Source organism: Camellia sinensis, chromosome 3, assembly GCF_055761805.1.
Source record: "Camellia sinensis isolate YWXY chromosome 3, ASM5576180v1, whole genome shotgun sequence".
NCBI lineage: Eukaryota > Viridiplantae > Streptophyta > Magnoliopsida > Ericales > Theaceae > Camellia > Camellia sinensis.
In genome coordinates, this window is record NC_138963.1 from 80,404,781 (window position 1) to 80,432,178 (window position 27,398).

General features: G+C 36.9%; 1 protein-coding gene and 1 long non-coding RNA gene across 2 annotated transcripts in view; one reads left to right on the forward strand and one right to left on the reverse strand.

The window, feature by feature from the left end:
* The window catches only part of LOC145822631 (uncharacterized), an 82,476-nt gene extending 68,496 nt beyond the window's left edge, over positions 1–13,980 (reverse strand). Inside the window, exon 1 of the long non-coding RNA XR_014364212.1 lies at positions 13,821–13,980. This is a non-coding gene — a long non-coding RNA (uncharacterized LOC145822631). The remainder of the gene's footprint in view (positions 1–13,820) is intronic.
* On the forward strand, positions 9,793–12,531 carry LOC145821048 (uncharacterized). The gene is made up of 6 exons (XM_082917657.1): positions 9,793–9,871; positions 10,629–10,831; positions 11,178–11,262; positions 11,351–11,449; positions 11,531–11,599; positions 12,222–12,531. The coding sequence occupies exons 1-6, from the start codon at positions 9,818–9,820 to the stop codon at positions 12,390–12,392; spliced, it is 681 nt and encodes a 226-aa protein (XP_082773783.1). The 5' UTR covers positions 9,793–9,817; the 3' UTR covers positions 12,393–12,531.
* Positions 13,981–27,398: the final 13,418 nt, after the last annotated feature.

The window sequence follows — 27,398 nt, forward strand, 5'->3', positions numbered from 1 at the left end:
CAAAAGCAGTAATGACAATGACTGGATGTTGACTATGGTCGAAATAGGCTTTAAGTGTAAAATTGCTAGATTCGAAGCACTGTTTTCAATTGAAAATCAGCCAAAACTTTATTCCACAAATTGGAAAGGTTTACAATTGGCTCATCTAGTGTTTTATTTAAAACAATTAAGTCCAGATTCAAAGGATGAAATTGTTCGAAGTTCGAAGCTCTGAGTTGACTTTTAAAACACAAGTAAAAATACAAGTGAAGACAGGGTCAAACAAAGACAAATGAAGAAGAATTTTGTTTATATTAAGATCGAGAATGATTACATCAGCTGACCCTATCTCGGTATGAACTCGAGCTCATAAAAATAAGGAATGGAATAAATAACAAGATCATGAAATTTAGTCCAACAATGATCAATGAACTTTTGTTCTTTCCTTATTCTATCTTCTAAATCTTCTAGCATTGGCTGCATAAGTTGATGTGCTCTCACTTCATAGTAGAGCTCTTCAGCCTTTATTTCGAAAGCCACCTCTCTTAATCTTTGTTCCAATTCATCAATGTCTAAGTCATCCCAATACGCAGAATCTTTATTCTTGAAATCATTGAATTCTTCAATAAAGTTCTCTGCTTCATACTGAGCTTGAATTTGAAGGGACGAGAGTTGGTCTAAAGACTGTGTAGTGGCCACAGAGTTTCGATGCCAGCAAAGGAGCAATGGAAGTTGGTCCAGAAACATATGAAGTTCTGCCTGAGCAAGGGGATTAAGGACATGACCCCTAGTCAGAATATCACAAGCCCATCGAAGGTTTGTGAGAGGGATTTCGTCCTCGAGTACATTAAAAGGCAAGTGAGAGAAGGCTGGGCAATCTTCAGTTTCTTTGTCCAGGAAAGAATTGGCGAGGGAGAAGGTATGCATACTTCAATTTCGGGAGACGAAGAAGAAGGTGTGGATGCTTCTGTTTCCGAGGATGATACGGGAGCAGAAGGAACAAAGGCATTAATATTATCAAGCCAGTCAGAAGAACAGATCTTCGCCTTCTGGGCTAAGAATAACGGGTTATACCCTTGTGCTTCTTCTGGGCGTGGGGCAGCGTGCACTATCTTTGTAGGCATGGAAGATGTATACCATGCTACAAGAAGATTCTCCTCCAGACTACGCCGAAGGTCAATGGGCACATAGGGATAAACAACTGAACTTCGAGCATAGGAAGGAAACTCTAAAGGGTCAGTGAACTCAACAAAATGGTGGTTGATTCGCTCCTTCAAATCATAAGTCTCAGGTACTGACCAGTTTGTCCAGCCAGAACCCCCAGAAGAGGAAGAGGTTGCAGCTTTATCCCATACAGAAATTTGCGAAAAAGAGTTGCTCAAATCCATATTTGCAATTTTCCAAATCAAAGATTTGAGGGCAGATTGTTCGAACGATAAAGGCAGGTTAGAGGGGAAAATTCTTATGTCTATAGCCTTCTGAATCGAAGGATTAAGAGCAATGTGTTCGTAATCCAAAGGTCGGTAATTTGCAAAGGCGTCCAGGACCTGAATATAGAAAGGTGGGTAAAGGTGGCTAGTAAATGCATGCGTTCGATAAAAAATAGCATCGACATATGACTCTTCGTATGTTTTATCACTGGAGGAAAGAATTAATTTGGCCATGAAATGTATCCGTCTGTTCGAATAATAAGACAGTACTTAAAGGATCAAGACGAGAGTATTAATACAGATGGTGTGTGACAGTTGCATTTCTGGGAAGATGCAAAACCCATGCACGTTCTAAGACGTGGGAAAAGGAACTCTGATCCACTAATATCACCAAGTCTTGGGTATATTAGTGTGGGGGGTAATGTTGGCTACACATTTTGTGCTAGCCAATGACAATTCGACGCGTGGCAAAGTAAGTGTAATATGGGGAGACCAGGTATGTCTTCGATCCTGATCATACACGTGGCAGTCACTATTGGTTGTTATAAGATCTGAGTAGTAGCGGATCAACAAAGAGACATACGGTGACGTGGCTTCAACGGTTGCTCACATTCAAATTCAAATATAGGGGGGAAGCCTAACTGCAAGTAAAGGCGTAGTGGAACTACTTATAAGGTAGCATGATTAGCGATTATGGAGGAGCAGTTCGACGGTTTGAAATGCAATTCGACGGTTATCTTCGGAAAGTATAAATAGCAGGAAGGACTTCAGAGAAAGGGACGAAGAAAAGCTCTGAAGAATTACTTTACATATTCCAGTTTTATTTCCTGTCCTTTATATTTCTATACTTTAAGTTCCTGCGCTGCACTTCATTTGTAGGAGTAGTTTTCGAGTATATTGCCGCTGTAATTCTCTACGGAACTAAGATCATTGTAAGTTTCTCATACTAATGAAATATTTCAGTTTATTTAACTGTTCTTATGCTCAAATTCTCTGAAGTCAAATTACCAGTAAGCCACCAGTAAAAGTCCTTTTTATTGAGGTTAAAAGAACCATAACACAATCGTTTGAATAATTGGTTGGCAATTACAATTCTGTAAGGACTGATTGATCCTTGCTGGCACGCTCATAATTACAAAAGTAACCTTCGAAAGCCAAAAGGCCAACAATTAAGAATAAGTATAAAAAGTTTTTGTTGAATAATTCAATACATACCACTATTACTAAAATATTAAACTTTACAATAATATAACTTTTGATCTATGTATCGATTTTTAATAAAATTAGTATTCTTATAATTCTCTCATCAAGCTGTATCAAATAATATTCATATTGATCATGAAATTTAAAAAAAAAATTATTACTTTCGAAATTAACGTAAATAGTAATATTATTTTCTTTGACAGTAACATATTATTTTAATTCACAGTAATACATTAGTTTGACAACATTGTACAAGAAAATAAAAATAATATTTTATTTTGTCTTTACTCAATTATACGCCTCCTCCTTATGGGATTTATGAAACAATATAGATTGAGAAGTCTTTTTTACCAAATAAGAGTCGATTGAAGGAATTTTGACTAAATTTTCTTTTTTTTTTTTCTTCTCATGAATGCACACTGAAAAGAGAATTTAACAACAATAAAACTCATCAAATGTCAATACAAATTTGGAAGATCATAAAGATAGTTGACTAAGGCCAAGTTTGACAACTCTTAAAAAATTCAAAAAGTCAAAAAGTCACTATCCTATTTAAATCACATCATCTTATTTAAGTCACATCACCTCTCTAACACATCACTTTAAACCCGACCCAAACCCAACCCATATTTCATAAAAAGTCAAAAAGTGTACTTATTTAGTCTTCCCAAACTTGGCCTAAATTACAATTTCATAATTTCAAACTTTGACAATGAATTTGAGGTGTTTTGGAAAGTTGGTTAAAATTGACTTTTTGACTTTTTTATTTTTTAGCGAGTAAAAAATATAAGAAATGATATGACCCAAAATAGATTAAAAGCCAAAAACTGACTTTTAATTAACTTCCCGAATGAGCCCTATGTTTCCAAAGTAATCTTGTATACACTATTGTTTCAATATTCAAAATGGTTGGAAAACATAGCTATTTATTTACTCTTTTACTTATTACATATAACTAGTTAATTATCTGACATATTTTTAACTTTACTTTGTTGTTAATAAATTAAATTAAAGTCTTGTGGCCTAATAATAGTAATATTAGTACATTAAAACGGAGGGGACAAACTTTTGGCTTATTTAATGATTTGAGTTTTTGTTATCTAACTGTCAATATGTACATCAAGAATAATATTAGGGATCTTGAAAAAAATATCATGAAATTTTATAAAAATTTAACTATAGAGTGCCCTTTTGATTGCATAAATGAAATGATTTCGGTTTAATTAACTAATTTAGAACTTATCAATTCCTAAACTAACTTAATTCAAGTTTTCCTAAGTGATAAATGAATATTTTTTGGTGTCTCTCAATTTTAAATTATGTGTTAAAAGAAATTAATAAATTAAAATTATCACGAGCAAACAAATTTTGTACAATTTTTTTTAGTTATTTTAATTGTAGAATCAAAAAAATCTGATTTATCTAATTTGGGAATAAATTTTAAATTGTCAAATTCATATTTTTGGAACAAACAAATGGTTCCTTATTGTTTTGTCTATCTTGCTTTACAAAAAGAGCATTTGATGTACAAGTAATGCTAAGGATCATGAAAAAACAATATCATGAAAGTATTATCATATTTTAGTCACTCCAATAGACTAGTTACTATAATAGCTATTTTAACAAAAAATTTCAAGGCTAGCTATATTTGAAGAGTTTTGAAAGACTCTTTAAATAGTTTGTATATATAGATAAGTGAAATAAAGATTAGCGTTGAAATTCATAAATAAAAAAGAAAATAGGCAAAACAAGTAATTACCTCTTTTTATATATATTAGCTAGTAAAAAATGTAAAATATGATTAAAGTTGCTATAACAAGTAAAAGAGTAGATAAAATTGAAAAATGATATCATTGGATTGAATATTATCCCATATTATAAAACTATATGATTAATTAATTTGTTCTGCTTATCATAACATCGAAAATATGATATCTATCATGGGCTCATTATATCCCCATATTAAACATAGGAATAATTGTTTTTCTGGTGTTTCGAGAAATTGGTTAAAAATTAATTTTTAACTTTTTTTGAATAAAATATGTGAGAAGTGGTATAATTCAAAATGAATTAAAAGTTAACTTTTGACCATCTTTTCAAAGTGTCCCTTTATATTGAAAACTAACCTTTACGCCTTTATTTCTATTATTTATATTGATTATTGATTGATAAGATTTATTTTTTAAAAAACTATAAAGCAATGATAAAACTTGAATCCGAGTATCACATCGGGTAAAAGAGCTCCTTAGAGTGGTCAAAAGGTGAAACAAAAATAAGATGATTTTTGTAGTTACATTTGTCCCACCATTAGTTTCATTTAAATTAATTAGTTCAATTTTCAACCTCATTATTTGTAGATAAATAGTCAAGTGATTAACGTTGAAACTTTGGCAAAATCGTTAACTAAAAATGAGATTTTTTTGTTAAAAAGATTATCAAGATAATAAAAGGTTAACAATAATTTAAAACATTAAAATTGTTACAAAACATCGATTTACTGCATTTAGAAAAAAAGTGCCACAATTGTACATGTTGCACCCATTTATTCATTAGTTTTGAAACAGAGTGGTTTGTTTTGGGCAATGACATTACTGTTAACTGTTTAAATGAAAAACAAAAAAACGAAACAAAACAAAAAAAATACAAAATAAGAGAGCACTCGTGTAAAACAAAAAATTTAGGGTTCCAAGATTTGGGACCCATAATTTATTCAGAAATAAATAAGTGTGATGGATATTAAATTGATGAAGTCACTACAAGAATTTACACATTTGGTGACCACTTTTGCCGACCAAAAAAATTTTGGTCGCAAAAAAATGATATTTGGCGACCAAATATTAATTAGTCGCGAATGATCAATATTTTTGGCGACTAAATATGAGTTGGTCGCAGAAGGTCATATTTTGGCGACCAAAAATAAGTTAGTCGCAGAAATCGGTATGCTTTTGGCGACCAACTACAAATTTGGTTGTGGAAGGTTACATATTGGCGACCAAAAAAAATTAGTCGCAAAATTAGTACTTTTAGCGACTAATATTTTAGTCGCCGTTGATTGAGATTTGGCGACTAAAAAAGTTTGTTGGCGAAGGTACATTTTCTACGACTAATATGGTGTTTTGGTCGCCAAAAGTTTGGGAGGGAAATTTGAAACATGGAGGGGGGAAAATGAAATTTTTTGGCGACAAAAAAAATTTGGTTGCCAATCAAAAAACGACGTCGTTTTGTACCTAGAAAACAGAAAAAAAAATATTAAAAGAAGGCTCTGATCTCCTCTCTGTCTCCAACTCGCTCTGTGTAGTATGTTGATCCGTCCTCTCCCTCTCTCTGTGTTCTCTCTCTCAATTAGTGCCCACTCTCTCTAGCTCACCGAAGTGCCTTACCACCATTGCTCACGTCCGTCGCACATCACCATCGCCATCGCCATCGCCCTCTGTCTAATGGACTCCTCATTTCTGGGGGATCCTCACCCAATCTCATCTCATCGCTGACCAGCGTCGCACGCCACTGCTAGCGCCACCGCCACCGCCGCCGCCGCCGCATCCTCACAGGTTCTCTCTCACTCTCGGTCTGTTTGTCTCTCTCTCTCTCTGTGTTTCTCGCTCTCCCTCTCTAGCCTTTGCCCTCGGTCTCTCTCTGTCTCTCTCCCTATATATATATCTGGTAACATTCACATCTTTACCCAGATTCTTAATTGTGTTATGTTGTTGGAGTTTCAATTATTGAATTCAATTGACAAAAAAGCAATTGTGTCCATTGTTCCCAGTTTGAATGAGTTTTTTTTTATGTTTTGGGTATGGTGTGAAATGGGTAATTGACAATACAATGGAGGGGATTTGGGTATGTACCAAATGGGGGTGTCATCATGCGCTTCTGTTAGCATATGAACTTCATTTTTGGCCTACCCAACTGGGTTTCTCGAGGGATATTTTGGCAGAACCATGTGGACTTGTTCATGCACTCCATGTGTTTGTTAATTGTTTTGAAAGAGACCCATTTCTTGTTATGTGCCTTGAATAGCCTGTTGGATTGTTGGGAAGAGGATTTACTTGTCAAAGGGAAGCCTTTAATCGCATTTTTCTATGATCTATCATGCTTTATCTTAGTTTTCTATTTCAATAAAGTGGTGGTGTGCTACAGAGATGATTCCAAATACCAATATGCATTTTTCTTTTATAAATATCTATAAATTTTCTGAAACTAAGGTGACTCATGTGTGGGCATGTGTGCATCCATCTATTCATTCCTGCAGTAATCTTTCCTATTCATTTTTTGATATGTATAGGTAAAGCATAGTAAAACATCATCCCCATTTTTTGGTATGTACAGATAAAGTAGAAATTTTGTACGGGCTGAACTTTGGTTGCATTTTTAAGTCATTTGAGATACCTTTTTTTGTTGCCTATCCTTGATCTATGCAATCTTTTTTTGTTTCTTGCTTTAATAATAGGGAATATATTTTCGCAGAAAACATCATCGTGATATAGTTTGCCTTTGTTAATTGTGAACGAATCTTTCAACTTCCTTTGTTGATTGCATATATTTTCTCTCTTTTATGATGAGTTCAACTTCATCCAAATACACATAGTTGCTCTCTCTCTCTCTCTCTCTCTCTCTCTCTCTCTCTCTCATAAAGAATTGAAGTTGTTACTAGAGGAAAATAGCATAAAGAAGAAGACTTCTTAAAGGGTTGCCTGTTTTATTGATGGTGTGGGTTCAGATAGACATAACATAAGAAATCCCATTTTGTTTTAAGGTAAAAAAAAGATGGAAAAAGATATCAAATTTTATTACCATAGATAGATTATTGAATACTATGAATTTATTACGTTAAGTAATGAATAAACTTTGGGTATGTAGGAGCGCGAAAGCTCTGTCGCAAGAAGAAAAATTGAGAGTGGATTTATTATCTATTTATGTATGGAAAATATATTTTTTTAAGTTAAAATTCTTCCTAAAAATTCAAAGAATAGTTTGTGCAAATATGTGCAATGATAATTTTTGTTGCTGATTAAAAAAAAAGAGTGCAATACAAATTATTCTTTGTCTATTGGTGAATTCAGTGATTTGCTTTATTGTCCAGTTTTTCTTCAACTCTACCATACTATCTAAGCTTGACAACACGTAAAAATTCACGTAAGATCTCTTAATGAACATGAATCCTAGTTTGGTTCCACCATACTATATAAGGAACTTCATATGTAACATAATTTGTTAGATATGGCTTTCTTTTAATCATTTGGATGTATCCATGTAGCACAGAAACATGTTGAAAGGGTATGATAAGGAACTTCTACTTTGAACATCACTAATAATATTTTAGTATAAAACATATCCTTACCCATCTTTGTTTTTTTTTATCTGACACAGAATTTCACACTATGAAGTGTTTATGTAACAGAGATTTGCACCATATATCAACATGTTTTAATTATTTGGGTTATTTACATCATAATGATAATGATTTTAAGTTGTTTATTTTTTGTCTTAACTCTGCTGGACAGGCCTTAACCCAACTATTGTCCTTAATGAATTGCCAACTTTGTTCTTCAGGAAATGAAAGATTTGAAAGAATCAGTTTCGAAATCTTATCTGAATCAACTTGAAGAGTTGCAAAATCCATTGGAGATCACACAGAAGGAGTTGGTAGAGGCTCAGAGAGTGTCAGCTGAGCAAAAGCACGGTATGGTGGACCTTAATGAAAGACTTAGTGCATCACTGCAGTCATGCACTGAGGCAAATGAATTAATAAACAGATTAGTTGCATCTTCTTTTCCCTTAGGGATCAAATAATAGCCATTGGACACTTATGGCACGAATTTGATTCGTTTAATTTTTGTATACACTCAATTTCTTCCAGATTCTGTGAGATTTAGTCACATAGATGTATGCTTGTTTTAGTAGTTCTAGCTTTTGATTACGCCAAATTGTTTCAACCTATTTGACATGAAACTTGAGACTATTTCAACAATATGCATAGGGTTGTGTTAGTCTTTCCGAATATGAAATGTATTGTTGTTTATATGATTAGGCAAAGTTATAATTTCTAGCTGGGTTGTTTAAATTTTTTGATTTTTATGGGCAATTGAGTTATAGTAGGCCATTCATAGAGTTAAATTGTTTGTTTTGCTGAAAAAATCTAAGGGTTTATATAATCAAAACAATAATTTTCTTTGAGCTGGCCAGGCAATTTTGAATGACTCATGTGAGATCCAAGGTGGCTAATAAGAAAAAGACTGCAGTGGAAATTTTAAAACTATATATCCTTATGTTTGAGTTAAAATGCAATGATCTGACAGGAAAACAATAACAAATTGCGTTGATACAGCAAAATACCATAGGATGTATTTTAAAAACTTCAAATAGTCCTGCTAAATTAAAGAATTGGAGATATGTCAAATAGTTGTCATGCTACATTTATACAACTATACTAAACCTCTTCATAAGGTTATATGGATCCACTATCCCCAAATGAGAAGGGTGGTGCTGGGAATTTGTCCAATGATATGGATTTTTGTGAACAACATAAGTAGTTCCTTGTAGGGATCCACTATAATCGAGTAGATTGTTGAGCTCTTGTTATAACACTAGGTGTTGCTACGTAAATCTTTCTGAACCAAGGACTTCAATTTCTTTTGTGGCTAATGCTGCTTTATCTATTGAGGGCATTTATTGATAGAGTTTTGTGGGACTTTTGGCCCCATTTTGTCTTTTAGGAAGGCATGCCAAGAACACTTATTCTGGTTACCTTCATTGCTTGACTTTGTTCCTTAATTAGAAAAGGAGCACTACTAGAAAAGTCAACTTCCTCTATGTCAACTCTATGTCAACTTCCTCTCCCATCTCTTCTATGTTTTTGACAGCCTATCATTGTCTTACTACGCACTATTAGTGTCATGTTTTGGTCCTATAATCTATTACCAATTACTTGGAGAAGGTGAGCCACCAGATTAGGTGTAAGATGTTATTAAGAACTCATCAAGCACTTGATGTCATTAGTTTTATAAGTTATGCTTTTTACATTGTTTCATGGAAAAAAAAAACATTTTTGCTCGTAGTTTTTCACTGCATGCAAGGCAATTTCTTCACTCATTGTGTTTTTATTTATATTTTAAGAGTTAATATACTTATTAAAAGAAATAATTTAAGAATTAATATAGATCCCTATGTCAAATCTTTAGGTGGTTGTTGCAACAATTGCTTTTGGAATGGGGATTGACAAGTTAAATGTACGAAGAATCATTCATTATGGTTGGCCACAGGTATATTCCTTAGATTTGATGTCTTGGCAATGTGTTGAGTGCTTTGGACTTATCTGAATCCATTTATAATTATTTTATCATTGCTGTTTGCATCCATGCTGATTATTTGTATACTTTTTAGTCATTCGTTGATTCCGCAGCATATACATATATTTCAAAACTTTTAAATTGCCTTCATATTTTAAGTCTCTTAAATTGTGTTACTTCATGTTTCAAGTTTTTTCCACTTTTAACTTTGCCTGTTGACTGTGCCCACGTTATCTATTTCCTTCCTTTTCATTTTCGTTTGTTTGATGTTGCAAGCTTCTCATAACTATTTAGTCTGTTTATAGAGTTTGGAAGCATATTACCAAGAAGCTGGTCGATTTGGGCGGGATGGAAAATTAGCAGATTGCAGTGAGTTCCTTCATTCTTTGTTAAATATATTGCAATAAATCTTTTATGATTGGTAATGACCACTAACATATATATCTTATAAAAGTATCTTTTCCAAAGAACTGGCAACTCAAAATCCTTCCCTCTGCCTATATTTTCAAACATATATTTGTGTTCATTCAGCAGAGCAGTAGACATGTGGGTAGATGAGCAAGATGGGGAAGCAATTGAGCTTGCCTTCAGTAAGAAGAAAATTGAAGCAAGGAAGAATTGGCTCCGACAGTTTGAGGTTGGAAGTTAAATTTCTTTCTTCCATAAAATCTAAGGTGTTCTGTAATTGTTCTTTTTCTAATAACACTTTCTTTGTCTATGTGATTTGCAGCCTGGCACTTACCTTGATCAGAAGGAGAAGCTCATCAAGTACAGTGATTTTGTCAACAAAGAGCTTATATTGTTTTCTATGGCAGATCTTCAATGGTCAATTCCTTCAATGGTTGATGGCCTAAAACCAGGTCAAAGGAAGATCATTTTCTGTTCTTTCAAGCGTAACTTTGGGAAGGAAGCAAAAGTTGCTCAATTCTCTGGGTATGTATCTGAGCATAACCAGAGTTTGTTTTTGTGTATATCCTAATGTTGTGCTCTTCATGGGTGCGGTTACACAACGGCCACATTAGTCAATCGTGACAGAATATCTACGAACGTAAAGACATTTTTTAGTTCCTAATGCATTGTCCCACAGTCTTGATGGCTGTGCCACTGCCATCCTTCTCACATGGGTTGATACTGTAACGAGAGAGGGGTTGCTGGACGCAGTCAAAATTGTTGTGAATTTAGCAATTTGCTTCCTGAATTATTTTATTATTTGAACTACTTCTATCTAAAGCAAGTAATGGAAGGCTAACTTTGCACAAATCCTGATTTTGTGGAACAGGGGTAGTCTATACCGCTTCATCCATAGGGCACATGCTGGTGAAGTTTTGGACCAAAGGAGGCGCTTACGCATGGCTCTGGATGTGGTTTGTAGTGGGCTTTACTGTTATGAACCTTTTCTATTGTTAACACTTGCTGTTGTATTATTAATTTATGATATTGCACTCGATGCAGGCCAAGGGTATTAACTATCTTCATTGTCTTAGCCCTCCGGTAGTTCACTGGGATCTTAAATCTCCAAATCTGTTGGTTGATAAAAATTGGACGGTGAAGGTACATCTATGAATGTTATAATCTTTTCCTTGTTGCTAGTCAAACAACGAACTTGAGCTTTGTCTTATACATTATGCTCAGGTATGTGATTTTGGGTTGTCCAGATTCAAAGTAAACACTTTCATATCGTCAAAATCTGTTGCTGGAACAGTAAGTCTCTCTCTCTCTCTCTCTCTGAGCATGAAGTTATATTATTGGACCAGAACATAAAATAAAACTTACTTCTGAGCATAAAGTTATATTATTAGACCAGATCATAAAATAAAACTTACCGATGAGAATGCTAGTCATGCCTACTGACTTGAGCTGGACCTCCATCCCAAACTCTGTATCTAGGTGTCCTGATTCATGAGTAAATTTCTACGTGCTTCTGATGCTAAATTGAAAAAGTGCTACGTAAGTGATCAAATCCACCAAGCAACTTCATGCTAATAGCGGCATTCTAATTTAGTCAAACACTTACTTTTATACTATTTCTGTCTACTGTGCATATGTAGTTTTGAGTGTTTCAATTATTATATGATGTACTTATTCAGTTTTCATTTTATTTTTCACATTCATACAGTTGTTATCTATGCATTTCTAGTTTTGAGGGCTGAATCTTGGCTAAATGAACTACTGCCCGAATAAATGTTTTTCCATCCTGTTATTGTTATTGCTGTTAGTTTTTTTCTCTGTCAAGGCACGAAAAGGACAAATCACAGCTCATTTATATGACAAAGAGTCTTGAATTTTGTTCACAAATAGTATATAATTTTTGATCATCATGCAGGTGGATTCTGTAGTTTACCTTGTTGACGCGTACGACAAAGAGAGATTTGCAGAGGCCAAAAAGGAGCTGAATGCCCTACATGAAAAAGAACAACAATACTCAACCTTGTTAACACCAGATGTTATTTTTTTTGAAATTGATGCTGATTATGTTAAATTTTTGTTGGAATGAATTGTTTTTTGGTTTTTGGGGTTTAGAATAGGGTTTTGTGAATCGTTCCTTGTTTTTGGAATCAATGTTGCTGCTGCTGAGTTATGTGTTGAAACTTGGATATAGAAAATTTTATAATAAGACCTGTTTTGATTATGAATTCGTCCTGTTTTGATTATGAATTCGCTAAATATACAGGTGTATTATTTTCCTGCTTTGGCGACCAATTTATTAGTCGCGGCATCCAAAATAAATTTTTTTCGCAAAAAATGATAATTGCCGACCAAGAGTTTTGGTCGCAAAAAATACATCTATTGTCGACCAAAACAGCTCTTGGTCGTGGAAACTCACTTTTGCCGACCAAAAGTTTTGGTCGCGAAAAGTAACAAATGGCGACTAAATTTTTTGGTCGTGAAATGTGATAATTGGCGACCAAACTTTTTGTTCGCGAAATGTGACAATTGGCGACTAAGAAATTTGGTCGGGAAAATATCACTTTTCGCGACCAAAGTGTTTTAGCGACAAAATAAATTAGTCGCGGTAATTAAATATTTAGCGACCAAAAATTTAGTCAGCAAATCCAACTTTTGCCGACCAACGAAAATTTTGGTCGCGAATTACTTTTGCCGACCCTCAATTGGCGACCAAACTAGCGACCAAAAATTTTGGTCGCGGATAACTTTTGCCGACCAAAAATAGACTTTTAGCGACCAATTTTTTTGTTGCTAAAAGTGTTAATTCTTGTAGTGAGTATGGATCCACTTATAAAATAAATTTAAGTCATTAATGTGAAATTTTGAATAATTTATACATTTTTATATCTGAATCCTTAATATTACTAAGTGCAAAATAAAAGCAATTAGGACAATGATTAATACTCACCACTTTGTTTACGCGGTGTTTGAAACTAATTATATAATTTTTCATTTGTTGGTACAAAAATTCTACAAATTTAGAATTTGGGTCAAGAAATTTACCTAGAGATTAAATAAGTGATTGAGATTTAATTGGTATATTATAAAGTCAAAAGAATTTGAGTTACACATGTGTGTTTAGGGATGGCAACGGGCCGGGGCCGGGGCCAAGATCACACCTTCTGTCCCTGACCCCGATTCTCGACGGGGAACCTATCACAATCCCTGCCCCTGCCCCCGCCCCCTAACGGGGATCGGGTTTCCCCGACCTCGAAAATTACTCGCCCCCAAAAAAAAAAAAACAACAAAAACAGTTTTGTCATGATCATCGAAACCGATTATTTCACCTCCAAAATCAACAGAAACAAACATGAATTTCATCAAAATAGCCTCAAATCATACCCACATTCAAGAACAATTTCTACAATCATCTATCAGATCTCAAATGTAAGGAAGACTCACCAAAAATTAAGAGCTGTGAGAGGAGGAAAGAGAGAGAGAGAGAGAGAGAGAGAGAGAGAGGGGAGTTCTATACCTGTGTTGGAGACCTTAGATTAGTGTTGGAGGAAATAGAGGAGGTGGAACTCCAAGAGAGAAGCAGTGATGGGCTGAGAAAGTTCCATACCTGTGTCAAAAAGCTCGTTTGAGCCACTATGGCCCTCACGGCCGTCATCGTCATCACAAAGAGAAGAGAGAGAAGGCATATAGAAGAGAGAGAAAGAGAGAGAGATTTGAGTCTTGAAATTTGTGAAGTGAAGTGAGTGTAAATATATATATATAGAGGGATATCGGGGATAATTTGGGTTGGGTCGGGGCGGGGGAATCTATCTCTATTCCCGGCTTGAAAATCATCAGGGATCTATTATTTAGTACCAACCCCGGTCCTATGGAGGATAATTTTGGGAAAAAACCCAACTTATCGGGGCGGGGTGGTCCGGGTCCCTGTTGGCCAGGGTTCAAATTGTCATCCCTACGTGTGTTTGAGTAAAATTACGAGCTTGTAACATTGTTGAAATTTTTACAAGTGAGATGTGGTAAGTCAGTTTTTTTTTTAATAATTGAGAGATAAAAAACAATTTACTTATAATGTAATTTCTTATTTTTTTAAATAAAGAAAAAGAAAAATGCTATGAACCCTACCCTAATACTTCAAATTTACCCCGAATGAGTATTGTGTGGTGGAGATTAAATTTATGTACTGTGAAATTCATATATAGAATAAATCTGAATTACAAAATGATAATTTTGAGTAATTTCTGGATAGTTAAGTTTGTGTTTGTAATATTATTGTAAAAAAATAAATATAGTAACACATTCATTAATACATTCAAATTAACTTCCTCTTAGGTTTTACAAAAAAATACAATAACGCTCTTGGTTGGGCGGAAAATGTTTTCTAAAAAATATTTCTTGTATTTTCTAGTATTTAGTATAATAGAAAACGAAAGTCTAACGAAAAACATTTTTCACAATCAACAGAAAATAAGTTTATATAGGCAGAAAAATATTTTTCACTTTTAAAAGGCAAAAAAAGTTTTATGGATTATTACCAATGTCACCACACTACCACCACCACACCACTATCACCACAACCACTGCCACTATCACAGTCGCTATCACCGTTGCTACCACCCCACCACCATGCCACCATCTTCAACTTTACCTTCACCTTCGTTCCACTACCACCAATACAAAACATAGAAAAATATTTTCTCCATAAAATATTTTCTACAAAAAAAAAAAAAAATTCGTAGAAAATGTTTTTAATTAGAAAATGTTTTTCGCTCCAACAAATAGGGTCTCACAATGTTAACATAATTACAATGATTTCCTTTTTAATAAAATTAAATGAATTGAAACTAATTTAGATGGTGTGAAAATATAGAAATAAACAACATAAATGATATATTTTCGTGAAAAATATGACAATAACATTTTTCAATTCACATAACTAACAAATTATTAATGAAAAGAAAAGAAAATATTATTCAAATTAAAATCTAAAAATATAATAATATAATTATACCAACACTGTAAGCTTTTTATATTTTTTTTCTAAATCACTATTGAGGCATGTTTAATTTGACGACTGAAAGCATTAAATTAAACCTATGAGAAAGGAGAAATTATTGAATGCTCCTTAAATAAGACTCTATTTTGTTTAATAAAATTATACGCACTAATTGGTACCCTAATTAGTGTATTAACAAATAAAGTGATATAGTTTTATTAACTTTGAGCCTTTATAATTTGTATAAGGGAAAGGCTTCTCTCCACTCCACACAATGGACTGGAGGGCGCTTTTCGATTCATGAGACCCACTATGGGTCCCATTTAAATGATTCAAACCGTGCAACGTGTAGAGCTCGTCGAGTATTTTATACTTGCAAAAAATCATGTTGATCTAATATCGGTAGCCTTTTGATGGAAACACATTTTTGTCAACGGTAAATATGATTTTAAAAATAAATTATGATCACATATGTGCGCTGATCAAGGGGCTACCGATATATGATTAATGTGATTTTTACAAGCATGAAGTATTCGACGAGCTCTATACATTAAACAGTTTGGATTATCGAAACGAAATCGGGGATGAGTGTAGACGTCCCCGAACGTCCCGGGAGGGAATCCCGTTTTGTTCATTGGGGCTTACTACTGTTTGGACTCAATATCACAGTTCTGTATCTAATCTTGTGAAGTGCAATGCAAGACCGATGAATCATCAAAGAGTCCAAATCCGGAAAATCGTTTTGCAAAATTGATTTTTAGAAAGAAGTGCCAAACATGGATTGATTTGCTAGATACAGAGTCGCCACCTAAATATTTTATTTTGGGAGAATTTAGAAAACCCTGACTCGTGCCTAAGGCCACGTGTCCGTCATCACCAAAGTTGCCTCGGCTCGAGAATTTGGGTATGATTGGGGAATGTCACTTCGTGAGCACCCCCTCTCGCCCGATCAAAGATCGACTTCTACTAACCATGATATTGAGGTTTGAAAACATTATGTGCTCTTATTCCGGTTATTAGCCTAGAATTACTATATGATGCACACAACATACAAGTATAGACTGGATCGTTTGAGTTGGAACAAAACATTTCATGTTTGTTTATTTGAAAGATGGTTTGATGGTGCTACAGGCTAAGACGTGGATTTGCCACCCTCAAGTGGGCTTAAGAAAACATGATTTTGCCACTCTCAAGTGGGCTTAAAACTCGCCATTGGTGAATTGTTCCAATTCAAATAACCCAACCTTCACCCACAAGCATTCAGGCCGTTATATCACATAAGCAAATAGCCTCATGGTAAGCATGCTATCATGGCAGTCACTCACACGCATGCAAGGATGCTAAAGCATAAATACTTACCAAGTACTCCAAGCCAAAGAAAGAAACTAATTAGAAATCATGCATGAATCCTAATTATGCTGAAATGCTTAATGCAACACATGCAAAAATGCAACTAAGATAGGCTCAGCTATTCTAAAATGGCATATGAAATGCAACAACTGATACACGTATTCAACTCAGAATTGAAATACAATACAGTTAGTATGATGCGCCGAGCCCGGTGCATGCAAGACAGATAAATGGATGCAAACATGCGAGCATAAGTATGCTAATTGAAACGTGCCCTAAACTAACCATCATAAGCTGGTAAATAAAAAAGGAGAAAGACGTGGGGTTGGAAGGCATGCATCACACACGCACGCACACTTATTACAACATTGCCCTCCTCGAAGGGTCCGAATGAATAGTACAGAATAAACTAGCTAATCTAAGCTAATTAAACAAATTATTACACAACATTAATTAATTAACGAATTAACTAAGTAAGGAAACTAACATCCAAATAAAACAAAATGGACTGTCTCAGCTCTGTTCCGAATGATAGGGATGCATGCATGCTCAAGCCGCCTTGTCGGGAAATCTATCGCGATGCCCCGATTTGCCTCTGTTTGCAACTGGTCCCAGAACACTGTACAAAGCTCCAGAAGGTTGCTGACCAGTTTTTGCTGCTGGTTTCCGGTTTGCTGCAACAGAGAGCGAGAAAGGGGCATGGCAAAGTATTTTCAACATATGTGTGCATGACCACTCTCCCCATCATTGCACAAGCTCCAGGGAGTGGAGTCCTCGATCCTCGTGTCACCAATCACGCATCTCGATGCATGATGGCCGAGGAGTCGGATTGCACGACTCAATGGGACATAAATGCACATATAAACAACTAAAACCAACAACTCCATCATGGATGGTCAAGAGTGTCGGTGGTCGGGAATCGAGGCACGTTTGATCACTTGGAGTATGAAACATTCCTCGTTTCCCGTGTTTGGACTAAACCCTACTCCAAACACAATGCAACAAATAGAATGGCATGGCATGTACGAAATGCAACTCTAGTATGCAATCCTAAATGTAATGCGACTAAGTGATGTAAACATACAAAGGATGACATGCAAGAATGAAAATGGTATACACAATACTATGAACTAATCAATGGCATACTCAATGCACATGGATTATATGGCATGCATACACAATGCACTAACATACGCAATGTTATGAACGAGGCGTACTCAATGCAATGATCGAACATGCAACAACATGGATTATATGGCATACACAATGCATGATGGACTTAAACCAAGATGGATGGGCCTCGGCCACACCCAAATCAGTGGCCAAACATGACGAAAACGAAGCAACAACACACATGCACAAATGCAAGGGACCAAACCTAAGGCACAAAGTGCAACTCCACCAAAGCATGGTAAGCATGAAATATGGCATACAATCACATATTTTTCAGCTCTGAAATGACATGCAAGATAGTCCCGAATCATGCAAACACCTCACACAATGCATGCTAGATGGCCCAAATACCGAAACTAGTGAAGTGGATTACATTATAGGCATGCAAAGCAATACTCAAATGGCCAAACCAGCCCCAAACAGTCCCTATGCAGGCCAAAACAGTAACAAATATGGACTAAAATGATGGCTTGCAAAGCATGGAAATGAAGCTCATGCAATGGTCCAAAAATGAGGTATTCATGCATAACTCTCAAACACATTTAAAGAGTGAAAAACATGGGAATATGACATACATATAAGCTCTGAAATATGACTCACAATGATGCTAAAACATAGAAACACCTCAAAATACGCATGCAATAGGCTTCAAAACTCAAAGCTAGGCAAGTGTATTGAACTACAACCATGCATAACAAATATCATTCGACCATGAGGCCCAAAAATAGAGCTATGACAGTCCAAAACATGCAAAAAATCAGTTTAAGGCATGGCCAAAAAGTGCTAGAATCAAAGCATACGCAATGTTATGAGTTAATTTTTCCATGATTTGCAAAGCATACTTTGCAAAGCATACGCAATGTTATGAGCACTTCATTGGTGTATATATATACTCAGTTTAAGGCATGAGTGAATTGGTGTATATATTTTTCCATGCTTTGCAAAGCATGGAAATGAAGCTCATCTCATGAGTGAATTTTTCCATGCTTTGCGAGCCATGGAAATGAAGCCCACTTCCCCTCTCATACCTAAGATTCCGAGCCAAGCATCCATGTTTGCTCAAATTGGAACAATTTAACTTCATGTTTATTTTTCGAAAAGGGTTTGAATTTGCCACTTGACAAAGTGGGCTTAAAGTTTATGAATTTGCCACTGCAAAGTGGGCTTAAAACGTATATTTATTGAATTATTTCAATTCAAACAACAAGCCTTCATCCACAGGCATTCATACAGTTATATCAAGTAAGCAAGTAACCTCATGGTAGAATACTAACACATAGTAAGAAAAACATACACAAATGGGATGCTAAAGCATAAAAACTCATAAATTGACCAACGTCCCTCGAACAACTACAAAACAAAGTTAATAAAATATGCATGATCTTATATACAGAATCCTAATGCAATTCACTTATGAGATGCACTAAAGATTCGGCTTCTAAAATATGACATGTGAATCATCTCAATAACATGAGGTAGTGCATAGAATCACAAAAGAATTGATTAAATCCACACATGTAAATGTAGTCGAATCTTAATACATGAAACATGGATGCAAAGCATGAATATGCATCAGATATATACATATGTACAGTTAGAGAAAGCGCTAAAGAATGGGATAGAAAGAAGCGGGATGGGAGATTATTTTAACACTTCAATATTACAAATCCAAATGAGAGAGAGAGAGAGGAGAGAATAATAATAAAATAAAATAAAATCTCATAAAACGCTCAAAATCAAAATAAAAGCTTTAAACCTCGGTCATTCAACAACTAGTAAAGATCCATGTATCTTCAATCTAGCAGGCCTCGGCCCACATCAGCAAATTACCGTCCAACCCATGCACTCATGTTAAGCAACTTCAATGGAGGGCCCTACTTTGAGCCAAATGCACCATAATCATCAATATTACCACATGACAACAAATAACCCATTTCACTTTTTGACACTTGACTTCCTTCAACCCATGACCAAAGTACAAGAATGGTGCTTGTCTGGCCCTTTCCCTTTTCCTTTCATTCTCCATTGCTTCTGAATTTTCCCTTTCCCTAGCTTCTGCAGCAGCCTCATATTTCATCCCTGTTGCTTTCCCGTGTTGGGTATTCAATACATAATTCACCAGAGTGGAGTTGCAGCGGTGGTGGCTTGGTAGTGATCAGTCACGGTTGGAACAGGTGACAGACATGAGGCGCACAGGCCACGCGAGCTGGCTGATCGAGCGCATGGGGCTGATCGAGCGCATGGGGCAGATCCACGTCTGGCTGTCGTGCATGTCTTTTTGTTTTGCTTCAAAGAGAATCTCTCCCTCCCCTCTTCTCAGCCCTTTCCTTTTTTTTTGGTTGTTTGAAACACTCCAAAATCTCAGCCCCTGTGTGTGTGTGTCCAGAGTGTATCCGTGTGTGTGTGACTGTGTGTGTGTATCTTGTGTGTTTGCTATGTGTGTGTGTGTGTGTGTGTGTGTGCTGGGTGTCTTGTGTCTTTAGTGTGTGTGCTGTGTGCGTGTGTGCATGGGATCGGAGAGAGAGAGATCACAGTGGGTGTGTGTGCTGTGTTGATTATTGAGTGTATGGGCTGTGTGTGCGTGTTTACTGGGTTTGTGTTGCTTGTGCTGTATGTGCCGTGTGTGTGTGGGAGAGAGTGACAGTGTGTGTGGTGTGGGCATGGTGCTGTGTGGTGGTTATGCTGTGTGTGTGCCCGTGTGCATGGGTCTGCCGTGTGTGCATGTGTGTCTGAGTTGTGTTGCCACTACAAGAATATTGGGATTTTTTTTTTTTTTGATCGGCTAAACAAAATCTATATTGATGAAACAAACAAAGTATGAAATATTATATCAATAGAGAGGAGCTTAGAGCTAAGAAGAAGCTCCAAGCACCCATTTGGTGAGGCACCAACAAAAGAAAGCAGAAGAATAAATGAAAGCATCAAACAAAGTAACTGGAAGTAGACAGACTAATAGAACAGCAACACTGCAGAAATAGTAAACCTCCACCATTGCAACAGATCAGTAGCCTTCCCAAACCTCCAAAAATAGAACAGTAATACTGCAGAGGCACCCACAGACCAAAACAAAACAGCAGACAGGGCTTGTTCTTTGGCCCAACAGAACTGCCAGTAGAACCAGCACCCAACATCACAAAACAGAACTATTCGGAGGCACCCATTGACCAAAACATAGCAGCAGGCAGGGCATGTGTTTTGACCAAAATAAAGCTGCCAGTACACAGATAGATCAAACCAGCTCCCAACACAGAACTGCCAGTACACGGATAGAACAAACCAGCAGACATGAACAAGACACTGCAGAAATAGTAGACTTGTGGTACACCATACCCGGTTGAACAGCACACACCAACATCAGGCAAAGGCAGATGGAACACAGCCGACAGAACAAACCAGAACAGAACAGAATAAGCACACATGAACAAAACAGAATCCAGCAGACATGAACAGAACACCATTGCAACAGACAACATCAACCCAAATAGCTCTAAACAGAATCCGGAGCACTAAACTCCACCCCTGATCTGTCTCCAATTGTAGACAAGATCATCAACTGAGTATGGGAATTCCTTAATGGAAGCTTTGAGCCAAATGGCAGATCTGAATTTTATAAGGTCTAGCAGTCCTGAAGAGGAGGGTTGTGCATTAGAAAATACACAATCGTTTCTGAGGTTCCAAATAGACCATGGTACAATTAAGGGGGTTGCTCTCCAGATTAGTCTGTCAAAATTATAGAATTTCCAACTCATCCACCAATGAAGCAGACCATCTACAGACTTAGGAATACACCAATGTAGGCCCCATTCCTCAATAACTACTGACCAGATTGACCAAGAGAAAGAGCAATGCAGCAGTACATGGGGAGCAGTTTCGACCTTAGAGTTGCAAAAGTGGCAGAGGGGTAGAGCATTACTGTCAAGAGAACCAATCTTGAGCAGAAAGTCAAAACATTTGATTCTAGATTTCCAGGCTAGCTAGGTAAAAAAAGATACTCTGGGGGGGCAATAATGAGTTCCAAACAAATTTGGTAACCTTGAGGTGAGGGCCAAAGAGAGATGAGTGGTGAGAATAAAGAGCAGAAACAGAGAAGTTATGACCAGAATCAGTGCACCAGAGTAAGCAGTCTTCACAATCCAAACACAGAGATGGAGCAGAGAATAAGAGAGCATTCAATCTCAACTCTTCAGCCAATTCCCATGAATAAAGCTCTCTTATATGGGGGAGATTCCAAACAAATGGACCTGACCTCCTTGTGAAATAATGATTAAGGGAACCTTCCTTATCAGTTGACAAATTAAAAAGGAGAGGAAAAGAAGATTTCAAACAAAGGCCACCACACCATCTATCAAACCAAAATCTGATTCTAATACCATTCCCAACCTTGAAGCCACATTTGCCCACAAAGAAATTGAAGATAGGCCTATTGAGAGCCCCAAGAGAGAGAATGTCCCTCCAGACTCTAGAATGCTTGTATGAGGGACTCAAAGGAGGAAGCCAACAAGAGTTGTTAATTTTATATTTGCTGCACACAATTGACCTCCAGAGAGCATTGGTTTGGTTTCCAAATTTCCACCACCATTTGAGAAGGAGACAAACATTAACATCTCTGACCCTTCTAATGCCTAGTCCCCCTTGATCAATTCTCTTTGTAACCTCCTCCCATTTCACTAAATGAACTTTCCTTTTAAGATCACTACTACCCCATAAGAAAGCAGCCTCTATCCTTTCTATTTCCTTAGCCACTCCTTCAGGCATTTTAAACATGGAAAGAAAGTAAATAGGTAAACTAGATAGAGTAGACTTGATTAAAGTTAATCTACCAGCAAAGGACAACAGTTTTCTTTTCCAACCTGACAGTCTAGCCTTGATTTTTTCAATTACAGGCTTCCAAGTAGATTTCCTTCCCGGATTTGCTCCTAGAGGTAGCCCCAGAAATTTTAATAGAAGACTCTGCACTTTGCAATTGAGAAGGGAAGCAAAAGTGTTTAAACAGCCTTCATCTATGCCAACACCACACACAACACTCTTATGGTAGTTAATTTTGAGACCGGATAGTACTTCAAAGCATCTGAGAACCCTTTTAATGGATACCAATTGATCACTATCGGCTTCACAAAAAAGGATTGAATCATCGGCAAATTGCAAATGTGAGATTAGAACATGGTTAGATCCAACAACTACCCCTTTGAGAATACCAAGATTGAGCGCTCTGACTAGAAGAATGTTAAGACCTTCCGCCACAATGTTGAATAGAAAAGGAGAGAGCGGGTCACCCTGTCTAAGGCCCCTATGGGGTGAAAATTCCTCAGTTGGTCATTCACTAGAATGGAGATTTTAGCTGTAGAGACACATGTCTTCATCCAAGTGATCCATTTATCCCCTAAACCAAAACTGGCCATCAAAGAAAATAAGAATTCCCAGTTGACAGAGTCAAAAGCTTTCTCGAAATCCAATTTGAGAATCAACCCTTTTTTTTTTTGCCTTCTTCCAACCATCTACTACTTCATTAGCGATAAACACCACATCCAGAATATTTCTCCCTCTCAAGAATGCTGTCTGTGTTTCGCCAATGATTGAGGGGAGCACTGACTTTAATCTGAATGCTAGGACCTTGGCCAAGATTTTGTAAATAGATCCCACCAAACTAATAGGTCTGTAATCAGATAGACCAATAGGGTTGTCCACCTTGGGAATAAGGGTGATAAATGAGCTATTGATGCCATATGCAAGCCTGCTATTAGCATGAAACTTTTTGAAAAATTGCATTATGTCCAGCTTCATAACCTTCCAGAATTTCTGATAACACAGTAGGTTGAACCCATCAGGGCCTGGAGCTTTGTTATTGTTGCAGTCTTTGATTGCTGCAAGTACCTCAGTTGCACTGAACTCAGCTACCAGATGTTGGGAGACATATTCCGAGTTAATGTTGTTAAATACCCCTGACAATGAAGGCCTCTTAACCCATGATTTAGAGAATTGGGCCTTAAAGTGAAGGAGAACTTGTTGCCTAACTCCAGTAGGATCCTCAATGGACACTCCATTTACTAAAATAGAGTTGATGAGATTTCTATTTTGCCGAGAACTTGCTACCACATGAAAAAACCTACTGTTTTTGTCCCCATTGATAGCCCAATTCAATTTGGATTTTTGATGCCAAATCCATTCTACCATTCTGTATAGCTTCCACAACTCACCTTTAACCTCCCTTCTTCTGGCCTTTTCTGAAGCAATCAGTGCTCTTTCCTCTACAGTGATATCCAGAGCATGTATCTCTTCTTCTGAAGATTTTGCCAAACACCTGAATGTTCCAAGATTTTAAGACTAGCTTCAGATGCTTTAACTTTTGGGAGAGTATATACCCAGACCAGCCAGCAAAAGAGGTATCTGACCATGATGAGACAAATAACTGAGCAAAGCTGGGATGTAGAGTCCACGCATTTAGGAACCTGAAAGGCTTTGGCCCCCAATCTCTGGTATCCTCCATCATTAATAAAGGGCAATGGTCTGAGATTAGACTGGGCAAACCCCACAATTTCATTGAGAAATTAATCATCCATTCAGGACTTAGTAAAATTCTATCAATTCTGCTCCATTTCTCTGATTCCTGGGCATTGCACCATGTGTATTTCCTCCTATGAAGTGGTAAATCATGAAGCTCACTATTGCCGATAAAGTCATTAAGATGTTTCATTCCCCTGTCTCTCCTAGAGCAACCAACTCTTTCACTAATATGGCTAATTTCATTAAAATCACCACCCATGCACCAAGAAAGAGGGAAGAAGGATTTAAGCTTTAAGGCATTAGCCCAAAAAGAAGATCTGGAACCAACATCATTGGGTGCATAAATATTGAGCAGGACACAGTCAAAGGTGTTGTATAAGGAACCTGAGAGTAAGATGTACCTCCTATTACAGCAGCAGCCAGAAAGTGTGAAGACAGCAGGATCCCAGATACATAGCAGGCCTCCGGATGTTCCTTCAGGATCAACAGACATAAACTCCATATTTTTACTTCCCCATAGCCTTCTAGCATCACCATCTGATATAACTGCCCTTTTGGTTTCTTTAAAAAAAACAATATCAACATTTCTGTCTTTTAGGAGCCTTTTGATTCTGCCCTGTTTCTCCACCTTACTCATACCCCTGATATTCCACGATATTAATTTCATGATAACCCATTAATTCACTCAAAAGGCCCTACTTCTTCCCTTTACTGCTGGGCCTTCCCCTCATTGGCAATTTTCTCTTTGTCTTTAAATTCTAATTCAGCAATTTTGTTGAGCACAATGCCTTCCTTCCCAAGGTAGTTTATTCCAAGAGACTTCCCCAATTGAATTGTAGCTGCAGCTTCAGAAAGAATCTGGTTTCTCAGAGAAGAATCACCTGCAAAGGAATTAGACTGGGCTAGAGCTGTAGCAGCAGGCCTGTAAACAACAGATTTAGCATAGTGTTTCTTGGCTGCATTGTTTGTGTACGCATGAATCCTAGCAAAGCTAGTGAACCCCTCCATCTGTGACTTCATCTTCCCTTTTTTCCTCAGGTTACGCTGGTGATCTGTGATGGAGGCTGAAATTGAGTCTCAGACTGACTGTGTATGAGCAGAATTACTGCTCATTAACGGGTTTAAGTTGGACAAAGGGCCAGGAAGCAACCCATTATTTGATGCAGGTACATTGGGCCTACTAGAAGAACCATTGGAATGAATGGGCCTGCTAGGAAATCCAGAAGTGACGGGCTGCTTTTCAAAGTGGGCCAAGTCCACTTCTAAATTGATGTCGGGTCCGCCACCAGCACTATCGTTATTCATACAACGTATATATCCAGGTGTAAAAACTTGTCCAATACACATTTGCCTCTCATCATTGTTATTTGAAAAATGGTCAGCCTTTTCTATCAAATCTATCATAGGCCTCTCAGCACACACTCCTCCTCTATGTACGCCTCCATCACAGGGTGTCTCCTCAACCATTGTGTCCATCGGACAAGCAAGTTCAGCACCAAACATGGCCTTAGCTACTGCCACCTCATCATCTTCTTCCCTTTTCTTACCATCTAACGCTGGAAAATTCACTTCCTCAACACTGCTACAGGTTGCAAGAGTATTAGACTCGTACACACAAAAATCTGGTTGGAGGTCTTCACACACAAAAATCTTATGATCTTCACCATTGCAGTCCAAAGTTAAAGATTTAGCAATAAATTCCATATTTGAAGTGGCTATTCTGATCCTGGCATGGGAGAAGGATTTTGGTTCACACAAATCTCCCTCAATGCTGAGTACCGAGCCCCATAAATGACCAATCTTTGTGAGAGTGCTTCTGTTCCAAACATGTAAGGGTATCCCACAGCATTTGAGCCACACACATCTTTCTTGGACAAAATTATTTCCAGAATTGAACTCTGCTACAAACTGACTCAGATCCTTAAACCAAGCCTTGAGGTTGTCCATGTTTGATGTCAACTCCTCTTGGGTGTTAAAAGTTAATATTACATCCCTTCCACCCCCTTTTCTGACCAAAATATGCTCCAGGCCTTTCTCCTTCAGTGCTTCACGAACGCTGTGAATGGAGTGTTCTGTATTGAGACGGATAACGGCACTTTCATAGAGCCAACCGTTGCCCTCTTCAGTGACTTTGATGGAGGTGTTCATATTCACCCTTTGCAGAACATCAGCAAAGGATCTTTGACCAGCAAGTGGAGCATGACCTCTGAATCTGGTAGCTTCAAAAGATCTCCGGTTGAACTGCGGTTTCACGACTTCTGATTTTCGCCTGTTATGCTCCTCCCTCTTTCGTTTATCAAGAGTTGCAGCTTTGACTTCTAGAACTTTGTCATCCACCAGAAGACCGTTGGCTTTTTGAATGGCTATATCAGCTGCTGCATTACAATCGAACCTCACAAATCCGAACCTAGAATGTGACACTACTCTTCTTTTGGAAGGAATGAAAACATCCGTAACTATGCCAAATTTTGAGAAGAACTTGAACAATGATTTAGCATCCATTTTTGATGGTATATGATCCACAAAAACAGAAAAAGACCATGCGATACTTCCATGCCTTTCCCTCTACCACCTTTCCACTGATTTACTACCGGAATCCATCCTCCTTTTCTTTGTCGCTCCATTTTTACACATTGATAGATCACTATCTCTAGAATACTGGGATTTAACGGTGTTTATTTAACGACGTTTAAAAAAATGCCTCTATTTTTAACATTTAACGGCGTTTTTATAAACGTCGCATTTTTTGTTTAATAATACGACACCGTTTTAATTTGAAAAGTCGTTTTAAAAACGCCTTCGAATGTGTTTTTTTTATTTTTTTAATATATGAGAACTTAAAGTAGCGTATTCAGTCTCCCTCTTTCTGACTATAACCTTGATTTCACTCTCTCTGTCTCTCTGTCTCTCTTCTCTTCAAACCCCTTCGTATTTGTAGAACCGCAGCTGAACCCCATTTGTATTTGCAGATCGATTCATGTATTCGTAGATCGATTCAAGTATTATTCACTCTCAGTCTTGCTCTCTCTCTCTCTCTCTATAAACCCTTGATTTCACTCTCTCTCGCTTCAAACCCCT